At 37.8% G+C, this 18,815-nt stretch overlaps 1 protein-coding gene across 1 annotated transcript in view; it reads right to left on the bottom strand.

Annotated features, from left to right (window-relative positions):
• Positions 1 to 17,073, bottom strand: part of LPXN (leupaxin) — a gene marked incomplete at its 5' end in the record, with an annotated part of 37,179 nt that extends 20,106 nt beyond the window's left edge. Inside the window, 6 exons of the mRNA XM_008593673.1 lie at positions 3,240 to 3,321; positions 3,441 to 3,614; positions 4,474 to 4,641; positions 8,689 to 8,788; positions 11,444 to 11,490; positions 16,882 to 17,073. Coding sequence (XP_008591895.1) covers positions 3,240 to 3,321; positions 3,441 to 3,614; positions 4,474 to 4,641; positions 8,689 to 8,788; positions 11,444 to 11,490; positions 16,882 to 17,073 — 763 coding nt within the window. The remainder of the gene's footprint in view (positions 1 to 3,239; positions 3,322 to 3,440; positions 3,615 to 4,473; positions 4,642 to 8,688; positions 8,789 to 11,443; positions 11,491 to 16,881) is intronic.
• Between the last annotated feature and the right edge of the window lie 1,742 nt (positions 17,074 to 18,815).

The raw sequence follows: 18,815 nt of genomic DNA, 5'->3' as shown, positions 1-18,815 counted from the left end.
ACACACACACACACACACACACACACACACACACACACACACACACACACACATACACACAAAAGAAAACCAGGGGGTGGGTAGGAAGAAGACATAACAACTACAATTCCTTGAAGTTGATACGACAAGCAAACAGAAAGGACATTGTTGGGTGGGAGTGGGGAGAGGGAGGAGGGAGGAAGTTTTCGGTAATGGGCCACAATAATCAACCACATTGTATATCGACAAAATAAAATTTTTTAAAAAATAAATAAAAATTAAGAAAGGAAAAAAAAGAGAGTAGACTAAAATAACAAAAACCAGAAATGAAAAAGGAGACATTACAACCAATACCACAGAAATACAAAGAATCATTAGAGACTATTATGAACAACTATATGCCAATAAATTGGATAACATGGAGGAAACTGATGAAGTTTTGGACACATACAAACTACCAAGACTGAACCAAGAAGAAATATAAAACCTGAACAGACCAATAACAAGCAACAGAATTGTAGCAGTAATCAGCACTCTCCCAACAAAACAAAAGCCCAGGACCAGACGGCTTCATAGCTGAATTCTGCCAAACCTTTAAAAAGAATTAATACCAATCCTTTTCAAACTATTCCAAAAAATTAAAATGGAGGCCAGTCTCTCAAACTCATTCTACGAGGCAAGCATCACCCTGATACCCAAATCAGAAAAAGAAACAAGACAAAAAGAATGCTACAGGCCAATATCCTTAATGAACATAGACACAAAAATCTTTAACAAAATATTAGCAAACAGAACACAACAGCACATCAAAAAGATTATAATACATCATGATCAAGTGGGATACACCCCAGGGATGAAAAGATGGTTCAACATATGCAGATCAATAAATGTGATACATCACGTCAACAAAGGCAAGGACAAAAATCATATCATTATCTCCACAGATGCAGAAAAAGCATTTGACAAAATCCAGCAACCCTTCATGATAAAGACCCTCAACAAATTTGGTGTAGGAGGAAAGTATTTCAACACAATAAAAGCCATATCTGATAAACTCACCTTCGACATCATCCAGAACAAGAACAAGACAAGGATGTCCACTCTCACCACTCCTATTCAACACAGTATTGGAAGTATTAGCTAGAGCAATCAGGCAAGAGAAAGAAATAAAGGGAATCCAAATAGGAGAAGATGAAGTCAAACTGTCCCTGTTTGCAGATGACTTGACCCTACATATAGAAAAACCTATAAACTCTACAAAAAAACTCCTAGAGCTGATAAATGATTTCAGTAAAGTTGCAGGATACAATATCAACATGTAAAAATGAGTAGCGTTTTTATACTCTAACAACTAGCAGAAAAAGAAATCACGAAAGCAAGCCCATTTACAACAGTCACCAAAAAAACAAAATACCTAGGAATAAAATTAACCAAGAAGGTGAAAGATCGCTACACTGAAAACTACACAATAGCATGGTACTTGCGTAGAAGCAACAGTCACCAAAAAAACAAAATACCTAGGAATAAAATTAACCAAGAAGGTGAAAGATCGCCACTGAAAACTACACAATAGCATGGTACTGGCGTAGAAACAGGCACACAGACCCATGCAACAGAACAGAGAACCCAGAAATCAACCCATGTACTTATAGCTAACTGATATTCAACAAAGGCACTAAGAACACACATGGGGGAAAGGACAGCCTATTCAGCAAATGATGCCAGGTAAACTGTATGTCCATGTGTAGAAGAATGAAACTAGACCCATACATCTCACCATATACCAAAATCAACACAAAATGGATTAAAGACTTGAATATAAGACCTGAAACTATAAAAATCCTAGAAGAAAACATAAGGGAAACACTTCAGGATGTAAGACTGGGCAAAAATTTTATGAATAAGATCTCAAAGGCACGGGCAACAGAAGGGGGAAAAAATGTGATTATATCAAACTAAAAAGCTTCTGCACAGCAAAGGAAACAATTGACAGAGTAAAAAGACAACCTACGGAATGGGAGAAAATATTTGCAAATTATATATCTGACAAGGGATTAACATACAGAATATACAAGGAACTCAAACAACTACACAGTAAAATAAAAAAATAACCCAATTTAAAAATAGGCAAAGGAGTTGAATAGACATTCTCAAAAGAAGAGAATGGCCAACGAGTATATGAAAAAATGCTCAACATCACTAATTATCAGGGTGCAAATCAAAACCACACTGAGACGTCATCTATCTAGACTGGCTACTATCACAAAGACAGAGAATAACAGATGCTGGTGAGGATGTGGAGAAAGAGGAAAACCTCTACACTGTTGGTGGGACTGTAAATTATTACGGTCATTATGGAAAACAGTATGGAAGTTTCTCAAACAACTACAGGTCCCAGAAATCCCACTACTGGGTGTATACCCAAAGGAATGGAAATCATCACGTTGACGGGATACCTGAACTCCCATGTTTATCACAGCTCTATTTACAATAGCTAAGATATAGAACCAACCTAAATGTCCATCAACAGATGACTGGATAAGGAAAATGTGGTATATATACACAATGGAATACTACTTAGCCATAAAAAAGAATGAAACTCTGCCTTTTGCAGCAACATGGATGAGCTTGCAGGAAATTATGTTAAATGAAACAAGCCAGACACAGAAAAAGAAATACAGCATGTCCTCACTCATAAATGGGAGTGAAAGAAAGAAAGAAAAAGGGAGGGAGAGGGAGGGAGGGAGGGAAGGAGGAAGGAGGGAAGAAAGGAGAGAGGGAGGCAGGGAAGGAAGGAAGATCATGATAATATGTTGACTTTTCCGAAGGAGAGAACAGAACTGTGGTTATTAGAGGTGGGAAGTGGGGAGGAGGATGGAGGGTTAGTGAGAAATTGGTTAATAGATACAAGGAATTATTATGTTTTGTAATGAAGAACATTCTAATTATCTTAATTTGATAATCACACACTGTACACAGGTATTGATATTCAACTCTGTACCCCACAAATATGTATAATCAATTATTTTTCAATTAAAAAAATCCCTACATACCAATAAATAAAAAAGTAAATTTAAATGAAAATTGTAACTGTAAGAGAAAGGTAGGAAGGGATGACATCTGGCACTGAAATAGGCACTGAGACGGTAGTGGTAGAAACTAGGACTGCAATGGCCACTGGGCCACAGCTATAAGGAAGAGCACTGCTGGTCTTCCCATAATACTCCCTTGGATTTGGGATGCAGCCTCCCAAGTCGTACCTTCTGTACCAAACACCTCTCCACAGTGAGAGCAGAAGAAGTGCTCTGGGTGCCAGGTCTGGTTCATTGCCGTCAGCACTTTCTGGAAAAGGAACACACAAAGAGATATTCGAATGCCGCAGAGCTGTAAAACATGACCCCAGTTCTAAATGAGTGATTAAAAGCTACATGTAAGATGGGGCAGGGCAGAGATTTACTCACATCCTGGATGGGAGCAGCACAGTAGGCACAACGTGGAGAAAACAGGTGGTGGTAGTCCTTGGGGCAGTAGGCCAAGCCACTCCGCTCAAAGAAGGGGCTGGAGCCAATCTCCTCTTTGCAGTGAGTACAGACAAAGTGCTCTGGATGCCACGATTGTCCCAGAGCATGGATAACCTGGGGGATGACACAAAGCCTGACTTGAAAGCCCAGTTGAGTGCTGTAGAGTCTATAGGTTGCCAACAACATCCCCTATAGTTACATAAAAGGCCTAGACCTAGGTTCCACCTAAGACGGTCTGCTGTCTGTGCTTTATGGACAGTAAAAGGCTGCCCACTTTCCTGACTGTTCACTCTGATAAAAGCTTGTAAATGTTCGTCACCACTCTACTCTCCCAGAGGGTGGTAGAAACAACACAGAGCACAGCCTTGGCATGGAAGGGACCCCTGGAAAAGGAAAAGGCCAAATGGTTTTTATTCCCCTGGGCTACACACCCGATTTCATGCCCCATGCACAGTCAGGCCTCAAAGCCATTTATCGTGACTGTGATGAAGGATGATGTACAACAGGAGCTTCCACATGTGATCTGTAGTTGAGTTCAGCTGAAAACTGTAATCAATTTAGACTGGGAATGTTTGAACAGAGGGAGCAATGAGAAAGTTCATCTCAGTAAAGGCAGTCCAGAAAAATGGTTAAGGACTCAAACTCGGGAGTCAGATTCTCTTGGTTTCAAATCTTACCTCTGCCTCTTACTAGACACTGGGCATGTCAGTTAGTGTCTTTGAGCCCTCAGTTTCCTTATCTTTACAAAGGAAATGATAATAGAGTCTCCATGAAGGGCTAGTGTGACTATTAATTGAGGGAATACTTGTAAAGCACTGAGCTCAGTGCCCAGAGCACTGTAAATGATCAGTAATTATTAACCATTACTAAAATGTCTTAGAATATAAGGAGAAAAAGCAGTCCTTGGTGGGACAGAGACAGACAGACAGGCAGACACAGATGGCTGTAGGACCAACATCTCAGGCAGTCCCACCTTCCCAGCAATTGGCTTCTGGCAGGAAGCACAGTGGCCCTTGGGTACTGTGGCAATCCCAAGGTCCTGCAGTTCCTGTTCCAAACCCCCAAGCATTGAGTCCAGGGATGCCTTGTGATCCTGCTTGTCTGGTAAGTGTTTCTTGCCAGCATCTGCTTTCACTGCAACCTAGTACAAGGAAAGAACCATGGAGAGAATCAGCCTCATGGGCTTTTATCCTCATTGACATTTTTTTAAAAATGTATTCATTTATTTTCTACACAACTCACCTCTGCTGACTGATTGCTTAGTCATTCCCTAACCTTTCTCTAAGGCACTGAAGGAATTTAACATTTTAACACCAATAAAAATGCTTTCACCTCTGTTTCATTTTAAGCTTCTCAGTCTGAATGTAATCTGACTAATCTTCCCTAACATTTTAACACCAATAATGCTTTCACCTCTGTTTCATTTTAAGCTTCTCAGTCTGAATGTAATCTGACTAATCTTCCATTTCTTACTGTAGAAAATTGAGTGCATGATTATACCCTTTCTAGCTCTTATGGTGACCCCAGGTGAACAATTAATCACATCTTCCTTTTGTTCATTTATTCTGCAATATTTGTCTAACCCCTAATTTGTACCAATCAATGCTCTGGGCACTTGGAATAAAGCAATGTACAAGATAAACCAAGTCTCTGCCCTCATGGAATTTGCAGTTTATGGGTGATAGAAAATAAACAATTAAACAAATAAATATATGTCATAATGTCAGGTAGATAAAAGTTATGTTATACATGGAGATAGAAGTGACAGAGGGTGGGATGGTGAGGAAGAATTAATTTAGGTGAGGATGATTACAGAAATCACCTCTGAGGAAGTGATATTTAAGCAGATATTTGAGTGATACTTAGGGGCCCAGAAATATTGACATTTGTGGGAAAAGAATACCAGAGGGAAAGAAGGCCCTGAAGAAGGAAACAATTTGGCACATTAGAAGAAAAGTAAAAAAAGGTGAGTGGGGAGTAAGAGTTAGCATAGCAGGAGAAGAAGATGGAGAGAGGCAAAGATCACACAGGACCCTCATGGTGAAAGCTTGGGTTTTATTCTAGGATGATGGGAGCCACTGAGGACTTTCAAGCATGAGAGTGAAGGCATCTGGTTTATAATATCCCTGTGGTAGCAGAGCAGAGAATTAAGTGTTGACAAGCAAGAGTGGATGCAGGGAGACTATTATATAATGACTTAGACCAGTGTTAGGAGAGACGGTGGTGAGAAATGGTCAGATAAGACTTGCTGACAGATCGAATTTATTTAAGCAAAACATCAAAATGATTATTGTAAATCATCCAAAGTAAGATGCTCAAATTACAAAAAAAGATGCGTATCTTATCTCTCATCACCTCATGTCCTGATTCTGGCTCTCTCTACTCCTTTCTAATTGAGCTACTCCCACCATCTACCTAATACTTTGTTGATCAGAAAACTACAATGGCTGTCCATTGCCTCCACATCAAATTTGCTCTCATCAGACAAACGTTCAAAGTCTCCCATCTATTGCCTCACTTTACCTTTCCAATCTCATCTTTTGTTATGGACTCAAAGGCCTCCTTGTTCAAGGCAAGCCAGGCTCTTTACAGTCTCCTAGATACCATTTGTTACTGTCTGCTTTCAGGCCTCTACTTATTCTATTTTTACTGCCTGGAATAACCGCACATTATCTCAGCAATCAAATGCTCATTTCCTTTCATGAGACTTTGATCATCTGACAGATTTCCTTCCTTCTCCATTAGATAATGTTAGTTAATATTCAAGAGGTTAGTGTTCAAAAGGTTAACATTTGAAAGGCTTGAAAGAGTGACTGATATTAAGTATGAAAAATAACTAAGAAAAATAAGTCAATATATCTATATTTATATTGTACATGTATATCTCTTTGCTTTTATGTTCCAGAATATTTCTGAACAGACATATAAGAAACAAGAAATACTAACTACCTCCAGCGGGCAGAACTGGATGGCTGGGAGAGACAGCTGATAGGGAAACAGTTCAGTATAAACTTTTTTGTACTTTTAATTTTCGTACAACGTTAATGTATGGCTTATTGAAAAAATAAACAGATTTTTTAAAAGATATAAATAAATCAAGACACATACTAAATCTCTTAGAAAACACAACACAATTAGATCTCCTAAGGCAAATTTTTTCTAGTATTTTCAGATATGAAGCACAATGAACAAATCCACCCAGTTTTATTGCTGACGTCGACCCATCAAAGAACACTAGCCATTAAAGAAAACTTGTTTGTGATGTTTTTTCATTTCTCCCTCTAATAAATATGTGTTACTCACTATGTGCCTGGCACTGTGCGGGACATTGGGAGTCCCAGGGTGAGTCCCTGCCCTGCCCAATCATACACATTTTTATGTACTGCCTTAAAATTATTTCATAGTCACTTTGTGAATGTATACCAAGTCCTCCAAACAGATTTAGAATGGTTGGATTCTCTGTTTTAAGAATTCTAGATTATATTTCCCTTAATAAATACTTAAGCCCACTTACCTGATTTTGTTTCCTGCCAGGCCATATGAGATTACCACTAGCCTCTAGAAGCTAGAACAGGAAGCATATTTTATCCCAATATGGGCTTGGGCCTCCTCGTCCTTCTACTGTCAGAACCACACTTTGATCTCCCTTGCTCTGTCTCAGTTTGCCCATAGGTCTTCTCCTCTGTCCTGCTCAGCCAGACATCTTTAACAGTCCTCCCACTTCATTAGGCCTTAGACGCCTATGCCCTCAGGGCTTAATCCAACTAAAAAGACCTCTCCTCCAATCTCTTTATGTCCAAACCCTACCCATTCTTCAGAGTCCATCCGAAGTCCCATCCCCATCTCTCTGGTAAAATCCCCATAACCTCTCTATACTCCTAATGTTTGCTCCACATATTTTGGCAAACTACCTGTCTTCGATTCTGTAAATGTTACAGATGCTTATGCCTCATTTTACCAAGAACACTCCAATCTTCTTGAGATCAGGGCCTGTATCGCATCATCTTTTGTGTCCAAATAACACATAGCACAAAGTTGGGTTAATCCATTGAATTAAATTTAGTCTGGCATTATTCAAAGGAAGACATACAATTGGCCAAGAGGTACATGAAAAAATGCTCAACATTACTAGTCATCAGGGAAATGCAAATTAAAACTACATTGAGATATCACCTCATCCCAGCTGGAATGGCTATAATCAAAAAGATGGTGAATAAAAAATGCTGGCGAGGGTGTGAAGAGAAGGGAACACTCCTGCACTGTTGGTGGAACTGCAAATTAGTACAACCACTATGGAAAACAGTATGGAGGTCTGGCTATAATCAAAAAGATGGTGAATAAAAAATGCTGGCGAGGGTGTGAAGAGAAGGGAAAACTCCTGCACTGTTGGTGGAACTGCAAATTAGTACAACCACTATGGAAAACAGTATGGAGGTTTCTCAAACAACTACAGATAGATCTTCCATACAATCCAGCAGTCCTACTTCTGGGTATATGTCCAGAGGAATGGAAATCATCAGGCTGAAGGGACACCTGCACTCCCATATTCACTGCAGCTCTGTTTACAATAGCCAAGATATGGAACCAGCCTGAATGTCCATCAATGGATGATTGGATAAGGAAACTGTGGTAATATATACACCATGGAATACTACTCTGCCATAAAAAAGAATGAAATTCTCCCATTTGTAACAACATGGATGAGTTTGAAGAAACTTCTGTTGAGTGAAATAAGCACAGAGGGATAAATACCACATGTACTCACTCATAAGTGGGGGCTAAGAGAGAGAGAAGGAAGGAAAGAAAGACCACAGTGGTGTGCTGGACTTACAGAGGGAGAGAACATACCTAGAGATGCAAAGAGGAGTGGGGGAAATGGGTAGGGGTAGGGAGGTTGGGGATAATTGGTTGGGGGACACGGAGTATAATCGCAATTTGTGGTAATGTGCATACTGCCAGTATGAATCTGGCTATCACATCTAGGGCAAGAGGGGGGACAATCAGCCTTGTGTCTCATGAATATTCATAACCAATAAAAATAAATGAATGAATGAATGAATGAATTTAGTCTGGAAAAATGAATGACAATTAAAAGAATTCCTAAGGGGAAGAATGAAGAGTTGAGTTCCACAAAGACAAACTGGTGCCTCTGTGGGCCCTGGAGGCTTTATCATATGACTATACTCACCTTGGCCTGCATTTCACTCAGATGAGCCATGAGCTCATCCAGTTGAGTGGCTGCTGAGGTTTTAGGAGGTGGTGGGGATTCCTTTCGCTCTTGGATCTCACTATAGAGGGGAAAAAAAAACATACTAACACATTGAAACTCAAATAAATGTTAAGCCACACACAAAGTGCCAGAAAATGCAATTTTAGCTATTAACCCCTTAGACGTGACTCTAAAGCCAGGGACAGAGTATTTAAAAAATGGGTACTATATTGCACACAGCTATTGATATTGAACACTGTACCCCACAGACATGTACAATCAATTATGTTTCAACGAATTAAATAAATAAATATTTCTTTAAAATAAAAAAAATAAATAAATGGGTACTAGACTAAAAATCTGAACAAGGTCTCTCTGCCTTTTGCCTCTATTTCTCACTGTTCATCTCAAAAAATAATCATTGTTCTCAAGTGGACAAAGGAAAGTGCTGGACATGTAGCTGACAGGCCATTCTCCCCCAACTACCAGGTATAGAGCAGCCTCTGAATAAAGCCACACTTCTAAAGTACCACTCATATTGCTATTGATATATAACTATATTAGAAATATTATTTCACAGCTATATTCACAGCCATAATTGAATATACCTTCAACGTATATTGAAAGCAATGTTCAGTTCATTTAAGCAAGTCAGAGCAAGTGGTGGAAACAGAATGCAGGAATATAACTTCTGAGTCTAATATTCTATCTGAACACGCTAGCCTTGCCAGCTCTGAGTTATGCCAGCCTCGGGGATTAGTATCAGTCTATTACATATTTACTAGGTCTCCTGGATTTTATATCATTCTCCACATAGGCCTACACAGCAAGAATCTTTCAGTAATGGGAAGAATATCAGTCAAAGTCCAGTCAGGAAAACACAAACCACTGTGAGTAAGCAGGAAGAATTTAATCCAGAAACTTGATTACACAGGTGACGGCAGAGCTAAGAATCAAAACGGAAGACATTGAGGTAACCCAGAGATTAGCTGTGGCAAGAAGCCATTACAACACTTAAGCTAAAGGGACAAAGAGGCAAAGTTACCAAAGTCCAGGGGCCCAGGTCAATGGGCAGAAGCTGGAACCAAAGCAAACCTGTCATGCTTCAGCTAAAGCCATAAAAGAAAGACAACTGCTGACAGAGACCTGTGGAAAAAGAGTGACTAGAGGGTGGGGAATGCCCTGGATTTCTGTACTTTTTCCCTCCAGTCTCTCCACAACGCCTCCCATTGGTTGAAGCTAATGAGAGTCAACTAACCCTGGATCCTGTGCAAGGGTCAGCTCCCCTGGGATGCATAGTAAGACAAGAGTGGGGGAAGTGATTGGAAATAGGCCAGAGACCCATACTATGTGCAGGGAAGGGAGTGTCAGTAAGTTAGTATCAGTGTGTTATCTATTGACCACAATGCCAGATACACCAGAAAATGGCTGTTGGTTGGTCCAGTTTTCATGTTATATGTTCTTGTGTTCACTTGTATTTCTACTGAAGACTTGGTTTCCTAGATTTAAAAAAACAAATATTTGGGCCGGCCCGGTGGCGCACTGCTACAGTGCGCCGCTTGGGAGTGCGGCGGCGCTCCCACCGATGGTTCGGATCCCACATACAGACAGGTTCCCGCTCACTGGCTGAGCGAGGTGCGGACACAACACCGAGGGTTGTGATCCCGTTGCCTACACAACACCGAGGGTTGTGATCCTGTTGCCGGTCCCGGTCCGGTACGGGCACGACACTGAGGGTTGCGATCCGTTGCCGGACACAAAAAAAGGAAAAAAAAAAACAAAAACCAAAAAACAAATATTTACTGAGAACCTATTGTTTACCAGGTTCTGTTTTGTTGTTGTTGTTTTGCTTTGTTTTGATTCTTTTAATCAGTGCAGTGGGGGCTGGTGGCGGCATGGAGAGCAAGAGGACTAGGAGGAATGTTCATCCTGCAACTTCTTGGAACTGGCAATTTGTATTAATAAATTGGCCTCACTTCCACCACAGTAGCAAGAGCCCTCAAGTGGGAAGTTTTAAAAAAACTTCTTGTAGCACAGTCCTTCCCCTGTTGTTGTCTCATCTGTGTCACTACTGGTTGCAATTCTGAAACCAAATAAGGTGCGGTGTACTACTCTTCACCAGGAGGAGTCTTTACTGTCTGTACTTTAAGCCTGTTAGTTTGTTTCCCAGAAAGATGTATGATGTTAAAAATTGCAAGCTATAACTGAAGAGAGAACAAGAAAAGTGACCTTTTTATTTTTTCAGACTGTCAATTCTGCTCTGGCTAGAAGAAATTATTTAGTGAGTGAATCTGTCTCAATATGTAACTTTTATTAAAAGAAAATGCCTCCACCCAATAAATAAATTTTGAGCAAATATGGAAAGAAGTATATACTCATTAGAGACCCACCATCTTAATTTACACCGATCCTAGCTTTGATGTTTTGAAATCTCACGTAAGTTTCTTCAGGTGTGTTTTCTGTCTGGTGACCTGGAGCATGATGTCTGGAACAGCTGTGCCAAAACATCTGTGGCCTTTCTGAGACTATTTTCAGGTGGTAAAGGAAATAGTGGAAGCCAGGCACTGTGAGAAGTTGCCAAGACAGCTTAGCACAAGCTCTGCTCAAAGACTGGAAAAAGGAGGAGAGTGTAGAAGTTCTAATAACAAACACTTGCAAAGTAAATTACTACACAAAGATTGATAACAATTACCTAGTAACTTTCATTTTTAAATATATGTAATAAAAAAAATACCTGTAGACATTGGGCTCCTGGATATTGGTAGTATACACGAGCTGCACCTAAGACATGTGAGTGATGGAGAAGAACAAAAAATGAATTTCTGTTATTAGAATGTTGATGCTTATCAACACCTAAAGATAGAGGATGCTTTTAGCTTCTAGAAGAGACTGATAACTAGCATATCTGTGAGATATCCTTTCATAAGACAGAGGTACTATCAGCCATCCCGCAGAGAATGGCCAAATTCTAAGCAGAGCAGTCGGCATGTGAACAAATACTTGCAGCCCCTCCCTGCCTAGAAAGCACTGAAAAGGAGAAGCAGAACATCCTCAGATAGAAACCATAAAGCAGGCTGGCTGGTTAGTTCACTTGGGAGAGCGTGGTGTTGGTAACACCAAGGTCAAAGGTTTGGAACCACTTACCAGCCAGCTGCAAAAAAAACAAAACAAACAAAAAAAACCAAAAAAACAAAAAACCTAAACCATAAAGCAAACAAAATGGGTCAGAGCAAAGCCCCTTTAACTAGACAGGACCCTACCTGGGGGGAGATTATAACACAGTTAAACTTGACACAGGAAAAGAAATAAGTGTGAATCTAAAGGGTGATTGGTCAGTAACTCATGTATTTATTGAACAAATTTTATTGAGTGCCTGTCATATGCCAGGGCCTGGGGTGTAGTGGTCAGAAAACAAAACAAAACAATCAATAAAATGTGTCTACCCTGGAGCTTACATTCTGGGGGTGAGAAAAAGATAATAAACAAATTAATATGTAAAATTCAGCAAGAGGTGGAAGGTGGGATGTAAAGGAGAAATGGCAATTATAGACATATTGATTGGGAAAGGACTCACTCAGAAGAGGACGCCTGACTTACAGGAGGTGAAGAAAGTAAGCAGATATCTGGGGTGACACAATTCAGGAGAAGGAACAGCAGGGAAAACACCCAGGAGCATCTGTGGAACAACAAGGAGGCCAGTGCGGCCTGAGCAGAGTGAACCAGGGAGACAGGGGCAGAGAGTCAAAGGAGCCAGATCATGCAGATAGGGTGACCATATAATTTACTGTTCAAACTGGGACACTTTTCAGAATGAAAGGGGATTCTAAAAATAATTCATATTATGTAGTTATTGAAATATGTATTTATTGGCCAAAATTTGGTTTTATTAAACTGATGGACGTATAAAGTAATTCTATTCAAAATTTATTTTCAAAATAAAAATTTCTATAATATTTTTAAATGACACATAACTATGAACATTAAAACAAATAATTTAAAAACCTCTATGATTATTTGAACATTTAACAATAGCACAAGTAAATAATTATTCTTGATATATATTCACGTACTTTAATTGGTTACTTAGCCATTGCTGTCTCTAACATTGTGATATGGAAATTTTTCTGAAAAATGTGGGTTTTTTTCAATATGGTGGTATTATTTTCATAGAATTGAATTGCTGATGCTTTTAATTGATGCTTCTCTGTAGACAACTATATGTATCATTTTTAACTGAGAAAATACTCCCTCTATAGCTACCAATGAACCTATAATTTCAGAGAAAATTCTGCTAAATGGAAGATATTCTCAATTTTATTTTTTATATGTACGGTACAGCAGTATTTACTAGGTCTCCTGGATTTTATATCATTCTCCACATAGGCCTACACAGCAAGAATCTTTCAGTAATGGGAAGAATATCAGTCAAAGTCCAGTCAGGAAAACACAAACCACTGTGAGTAAGCAGGAAGAATTTAATCCAGAAACTTGATTACACAGGTGACGGCAGAGCTAAGAATCAAAACGGAAGACATTGAGGTAACCCAGAGATTAGCTGTGGCAAGAAGCCATTACAACACTTAAGCTAAAGGGACAAAGAGGCAAAGTTACCAAAGTATACTGTCTTTTTGCCTCCATGCAGAGCACCTTTCTTTAATAATATTACAAGACAAAATTTACAACTTGTCTCTATTTTTGATTCTTTTTAACATTTCACCAAGTATAGACACTGCAAATCACAGACTTACATAATTTCATTACATTCTGGTGGAGAATATAAATTTATCCAATTAAAATTAGGAGTCAAAATCCATCAAAGTCAAGATTTTCCAAAGCACGATTTTCAAGTTAGGTAATTTAATCGTATGGGCTCTCATATTTTGATTTGTTCAATTTCTCTCCAGCTTTTGTAGGGAGAAATTTGAGCTTCTTCCTTTTTGCAAGCTTTATTTTACATAATTGTAACTTGCTAAAAGCTTCAAAAGCTGAATTTTTCATGCTACATTCATTTAATAATTTGATTAAAGATTTCCAACTGATTTTGCACATAATGCAACCTAAATGTGGGTTGCTTTACAAAGTGGTTTTTGGGAAGCCCAGGAATTTTCAAAATTCAATTAATGATAGGCAACACAGAGAGAAAATACATACAGCCATGCTGAAATCTTTCTTTGTATTATACTGTTTTTTCCTACACATACATACCTATGAATAAATTTAATTTATAAATTAGACTCAGTAAGAGATTAACAATAACTAGCAATAAAGTAAAACAATTATGACAACATCACTACTCTTGTCCTTTGGGGTCATTAAGTTAAAATAAGGGTTATGTGACCATGATAGTCAATCTGATAACTGAGAAGGCTACTAAGTGACTAACAGGTGGGTAGCATGCACAGTGTGGATACACTGGATAATGGAATGATTCACGTCCAAGGTAGCACAAAGCAGGATGGTGTGAGATTTCATCATGCCACTCAGAACAGCATGCAATTGAAAACTTATGAATTGTTTTTTTTCTGGAATTTTTCATTTCATAGTTTCAGACTGCAGTTGACCACAGGTAACTGAAACCATGAAAAGTGAAACCATGGATAAAGGGAGACTACTGTTTTTGATATCATCTTCTGTCACAAAAGTTTTGCAGATCAGTTACTTATATACTCTCTGTATATATATATAGTATTTATAATTTTGACAATTACAGTTTCTAATTTGATTGGTAGAATACTACAGCTTGTTTGGATGCAGTCACAAATTTTGTGCACATCACAACCAATTCCAAGTACATTTCTGCTCCATAGGTTTTGAAATTGGTAAGAACATTGTTTTTACCACAATGCTATGCTCCACCAACATTTATATTCATATTCTCACCACAAAATACATTTTATCTTCACTACTGAGCTTTTAAGTTAAATTTACAATGGCATTAACAATGTCAGATATTTCATTTTTTTGACCAAAGAATGAACTTCCAAATGTTTTATTTTGATCCTTTGCATTAGATTAAAAAAAATGAAATTTTGGAAGTAAATTTTCCAATTGAGGGCTTTGATAACACTGAAATAAAACTGACATGATTTGATGGTTTGCAAAAAGAATCAACTCATTAATCATCACCAGTTCACTTCACTTGCAGGCACAAGAAAACTTGGAATTGAAAATGAGCAACTTTAATTTAGAAAAATCATTCTACACAAATGAAAAGGTGAGCTTCACAATGACATGCTGAATTGTCATCTTCAGGCACATGCTGAATTGTCATCTTCAGGCACATTATTTTATTAACTTTTGAAGAAGATGACAATGCTTCTTCAAAATTAACATGCACTTTTAGGTTTGGTTTTGGTTTGAGCTAACTGCTGAAAGGGTTTATTGTAAAATTAAAAAGTATTACCAAATAATAAAACAAGTGGTTAGAGCTTTACACATACAAATAAAAGCAAAAGTGCTTGAACAAGAACATTCAGATTACACTATACTCTATGGCAAGAATGCTTAGCCTGCATTTCCTAAACATAATTTGTTTGACATTAAGCCACAAGTTCTCATATTTCTTACTGACCCTGAGGAGTCTCTATGCATCTCACAGGCTACCACATGGACCATGGCAGGCCATGAGTGGTGGTACACCAAGTGGCCAGAAGGGAAAAAAGCCTCAACAATTTTCCTGACACCACGAAAGACCAGAGGAGATAGCTGTCTCTGACCGCTCGTGCTTGAGCTCTTAGTTTGAACAGCCAGCACCCCACATATTATCCTAGAAAGGCTGCTCCTAGTTAGGTTTTGTCTGAACAGGATCAGGAAAAGAGATGAGTTGTCATTAGTCATCTTTTGTATTTAGTTATAGTAAGTGAGAGCTCTGTTCATTGCATATTTGTCTTATGTACTGCCAGATGAGACCACGGAAGACGCCAGAAGGGCCAAGGAGAGGTCTGTTAAGCCACGCTGGCTTACTTTAACACAAATGCTAATAATAAAACTTCAAAAAAATAATTGAAAATCTGGAGTAAAATGTAAAGTCAATAGGATGTCAGAAAAACAAGCATAAACTCAGGCCTCTTCTAGGTAAACCAGGACATATGGTTACCCGACAAAGGTCAGCATAAAGAATGTGGCTTTTACTCCAAATGAGATGGAAAGTCATTGAGGAGTTTTGAGTAGAAGAATGACATGGTCTGACTTAAGTTTTAAAGGATCACCCTGCTGCTATGTTGAGAACTGATTGCCTGGGGACACAGGAGCCTATGACTATAATCTTACAGTGAGAACAAAGATGATAGCTCTCTAGTAGAGAGATAAATGAGTATCCTTAAAACTGCGTGTATGTGTCTGGAAGGAAAAACATTTAGGGAGGGAAACTACCCACCAGCTCAAATTTCAGGTCTTTGCTACTGTTTATTCCGTAGAGTGTACAAGGATGAATCAGAATGTCACAGTACAAAAACGACAGATACAAAGGGCATCTACTTAATTCTTCTTATACTAATTACATTCCCAGCAAGCAACCTTCTAATTATAATGTAGGTTCACATAGATTTATCCATAGGAAGATAATAAATATATTAGCAAATAGTAATATCTGTTCTACCTGACAGTTTGAAGTGTAACCACAAATTAATAAATTGGACTTCTGGGTTTTTCTTATACATCATCTCTTGTGAGTTTAGTTAGCTTGATTTGGTTTTCTACATTGTCATCATCTCTGGGAACAGTAATAATTGAATTTCCTAATCTACTCAGCAGAAAATAAGACCAGAAAAGTAGTGACCCTGAAAAGTCACCCTGAGAAAACCTTTCTGAGCTGCCATTTGGCTTTCCCGGAAGTGATCTCTGGCCTTACTGAGTTCCATTCCAGTCCAACTGCAACATGCATCTCTGATGCCCAGACAGTAAAATTGGAATATCCCAAGTGAAGTGGGCAACACTCTGCCTGTTATCATGCCCTTATTAGAAAAATATTAGTTCTCAAAGGTTTAGTCTTCTGTAATGATTTTCTCAATTCTCCTGTCTTCAAAAACAATCATCTTTAACATCGAGGGATTATTTTTTCCCTCTTTTGGATATGTGATTCTCTTTTTGTATCATTTTATGTTTGGTACAATTCATTTTTAGAAATGCACTCAAACATCTATATTCAAGATATTACAATAAATGAAAAGTTACTGGCAAGGGACTTACATTATCCTGAACGGACAGGATCTTTGAAGTCTCAGCAAGGTTACTCTCCTTTCCGGAATGCTGATCCAGGAAAAGAGGAGCTGGGTTGGAATATTCACCACTGTCCTGGAGGGTGGAGCGTTCTAGTTCCTCTAGTAAGGCATCTATATCATAAGGAACAAGAGAATATGTAAGCCTCTAGAATAATTTTTCCATTAAATATCACTACTGTGCCCCCTATTCATCTCTTTCTCTTGGGTTAAGGCTATTTTCAAACACCTTTCCTTCCTCCTAATTTCACTTCAAGAATATGGTCTATTCTACCAGGAGAAGTTTAATATGTCCACATATTGTGGCTTGTTTCTTATTTCTTGTGGTTGCATTCAATTTCATAGTCTCACTCTATAATTTGACTTCTTATATTATAGGTACTAATTTTTATCATGTGTTTAGGGAAGATCACCCACAAAGATCCCCAATTAAAGTTAATCCTAAATATTTTCCTAGAAGAAAAATACAAGCAATTATATTACCATTTTTCAAAATATACCAGGGAAGTAACATTTATTCTTAATCCTGATGAATTTTTGGTCTTAAATCTCAAGAATTGTTCCAAGCACATAACAAAATTCTCAAAACAAAGTATAACTATTCTGTGTTTTAGGGTTTGAAGAGTAAGTATAATAGAGTAAGATGTTTCAATCCAAATAGTCGAGATTTGTTTCTCTTGCGGTTTTCTTGGTAAAAGCCAATGGACTTTACAAGTATTCTGGTACCTTTCTGTTATAATGAACATACAATAATAATTTATAAAAACAAATACATGCCAGTCATGGTGCTCAGGAGTTTACCCATTTTATTTAATCATCCTAATGCTTTGAGGCAGATGATATAATTGTCCTCATTTTGTAAATCAAGAAAGAGACAAAAATAACTTGCTTAAGCCCATGAGTGCAGAGCCAGGACTTGAATCTGGGCTGTCTGATCCCTAGCCCCCCACTAACTGAAAGTTAGAAGTTTCAGTCCCCATTCTCACATGAATTCTCTGGGTCACCTTGAGCATGACATGTTCTTCTCTAAAGCTGTTTCCTCATCTACATAATGAAGCAATTGGATTAGAACAATATTTTTCAAATTGTGGGCCAAGAACCATTAGTGAAACTCTAGTTTTCTTACCACAGGTTATAGTTTTTAAAAGTTTGCAAACTAGATTATATTATTTCTACGAACCTGCCTAGCTCTGAAGTTCTAAGATGAGAAAAATAAACTTTATAAGTCATTAAAAAAAAAAACCCTAAACAAACAGATTTTCATTTATTTCAGATTTTGAGATAATGGGTATTTCTTTTTTTTTCCTTCTTTTTTTCCCTAAGTAATACACTTTATTTTTATAGGAGTTTAGGTTTACAGAGAAATTGCGCAGAAAGTACAGATAGTTCCCACAGAGAATGGCATTTCTTAATGGCATTAGGAAAGATCTAATCTTTTATTACAAATAAAATCTATAGATCTTCCTCATTCATTTCACAAAAATGTTGACTTTTATGCACCATTTAGAGATAAGCAAACTGAGCTAAACTATTCTAGGTGCAATAATGGTATTTTATGATATTGAGGAATTACTGTTAAGGCTGTTGTGGGCTTAAAACGGCATTATAGTTATTTACATTATTATTTATTTATTTATTTATTTATTTATTTATTTATATTTATTTATTTATGCGATCAATGCCGAAATATTTACAGATTAAATTGTATATCCGAAATTGCTTTAAAATAACACAAGTTAAGGCTGTTGTGGGCTTAAAACGGCATTATAGTTATTTACATTATTATTTATTTATTTATTTATTTATTTATTTATTTATTTATTTATGCAATCAATGCCGAAATATTTACAGATTAAATTGTATATCCGAAATTGCTTTAAAATAACACAA

The sequence above is a fragment of the Galeopterus variegatus genome, unplaced genomic scaffold (assembly GCF_000696425.1).
Source record: "Galeopterus variegatus unplaced genomic scaffold, G_variegatus-3.0.2 Scaffold9514, whole genome shotgun sequence".
Taxonomy (NCBI): Eukaryota; Metazoa; Chordata; class Mammalia; order Dermoptera; family Cynocephalidae; genus Galeopterus; species Galeopterus variegatus.
This window is presented reverse-complemented; position numbering and strand designations above follow the sequence as displayed.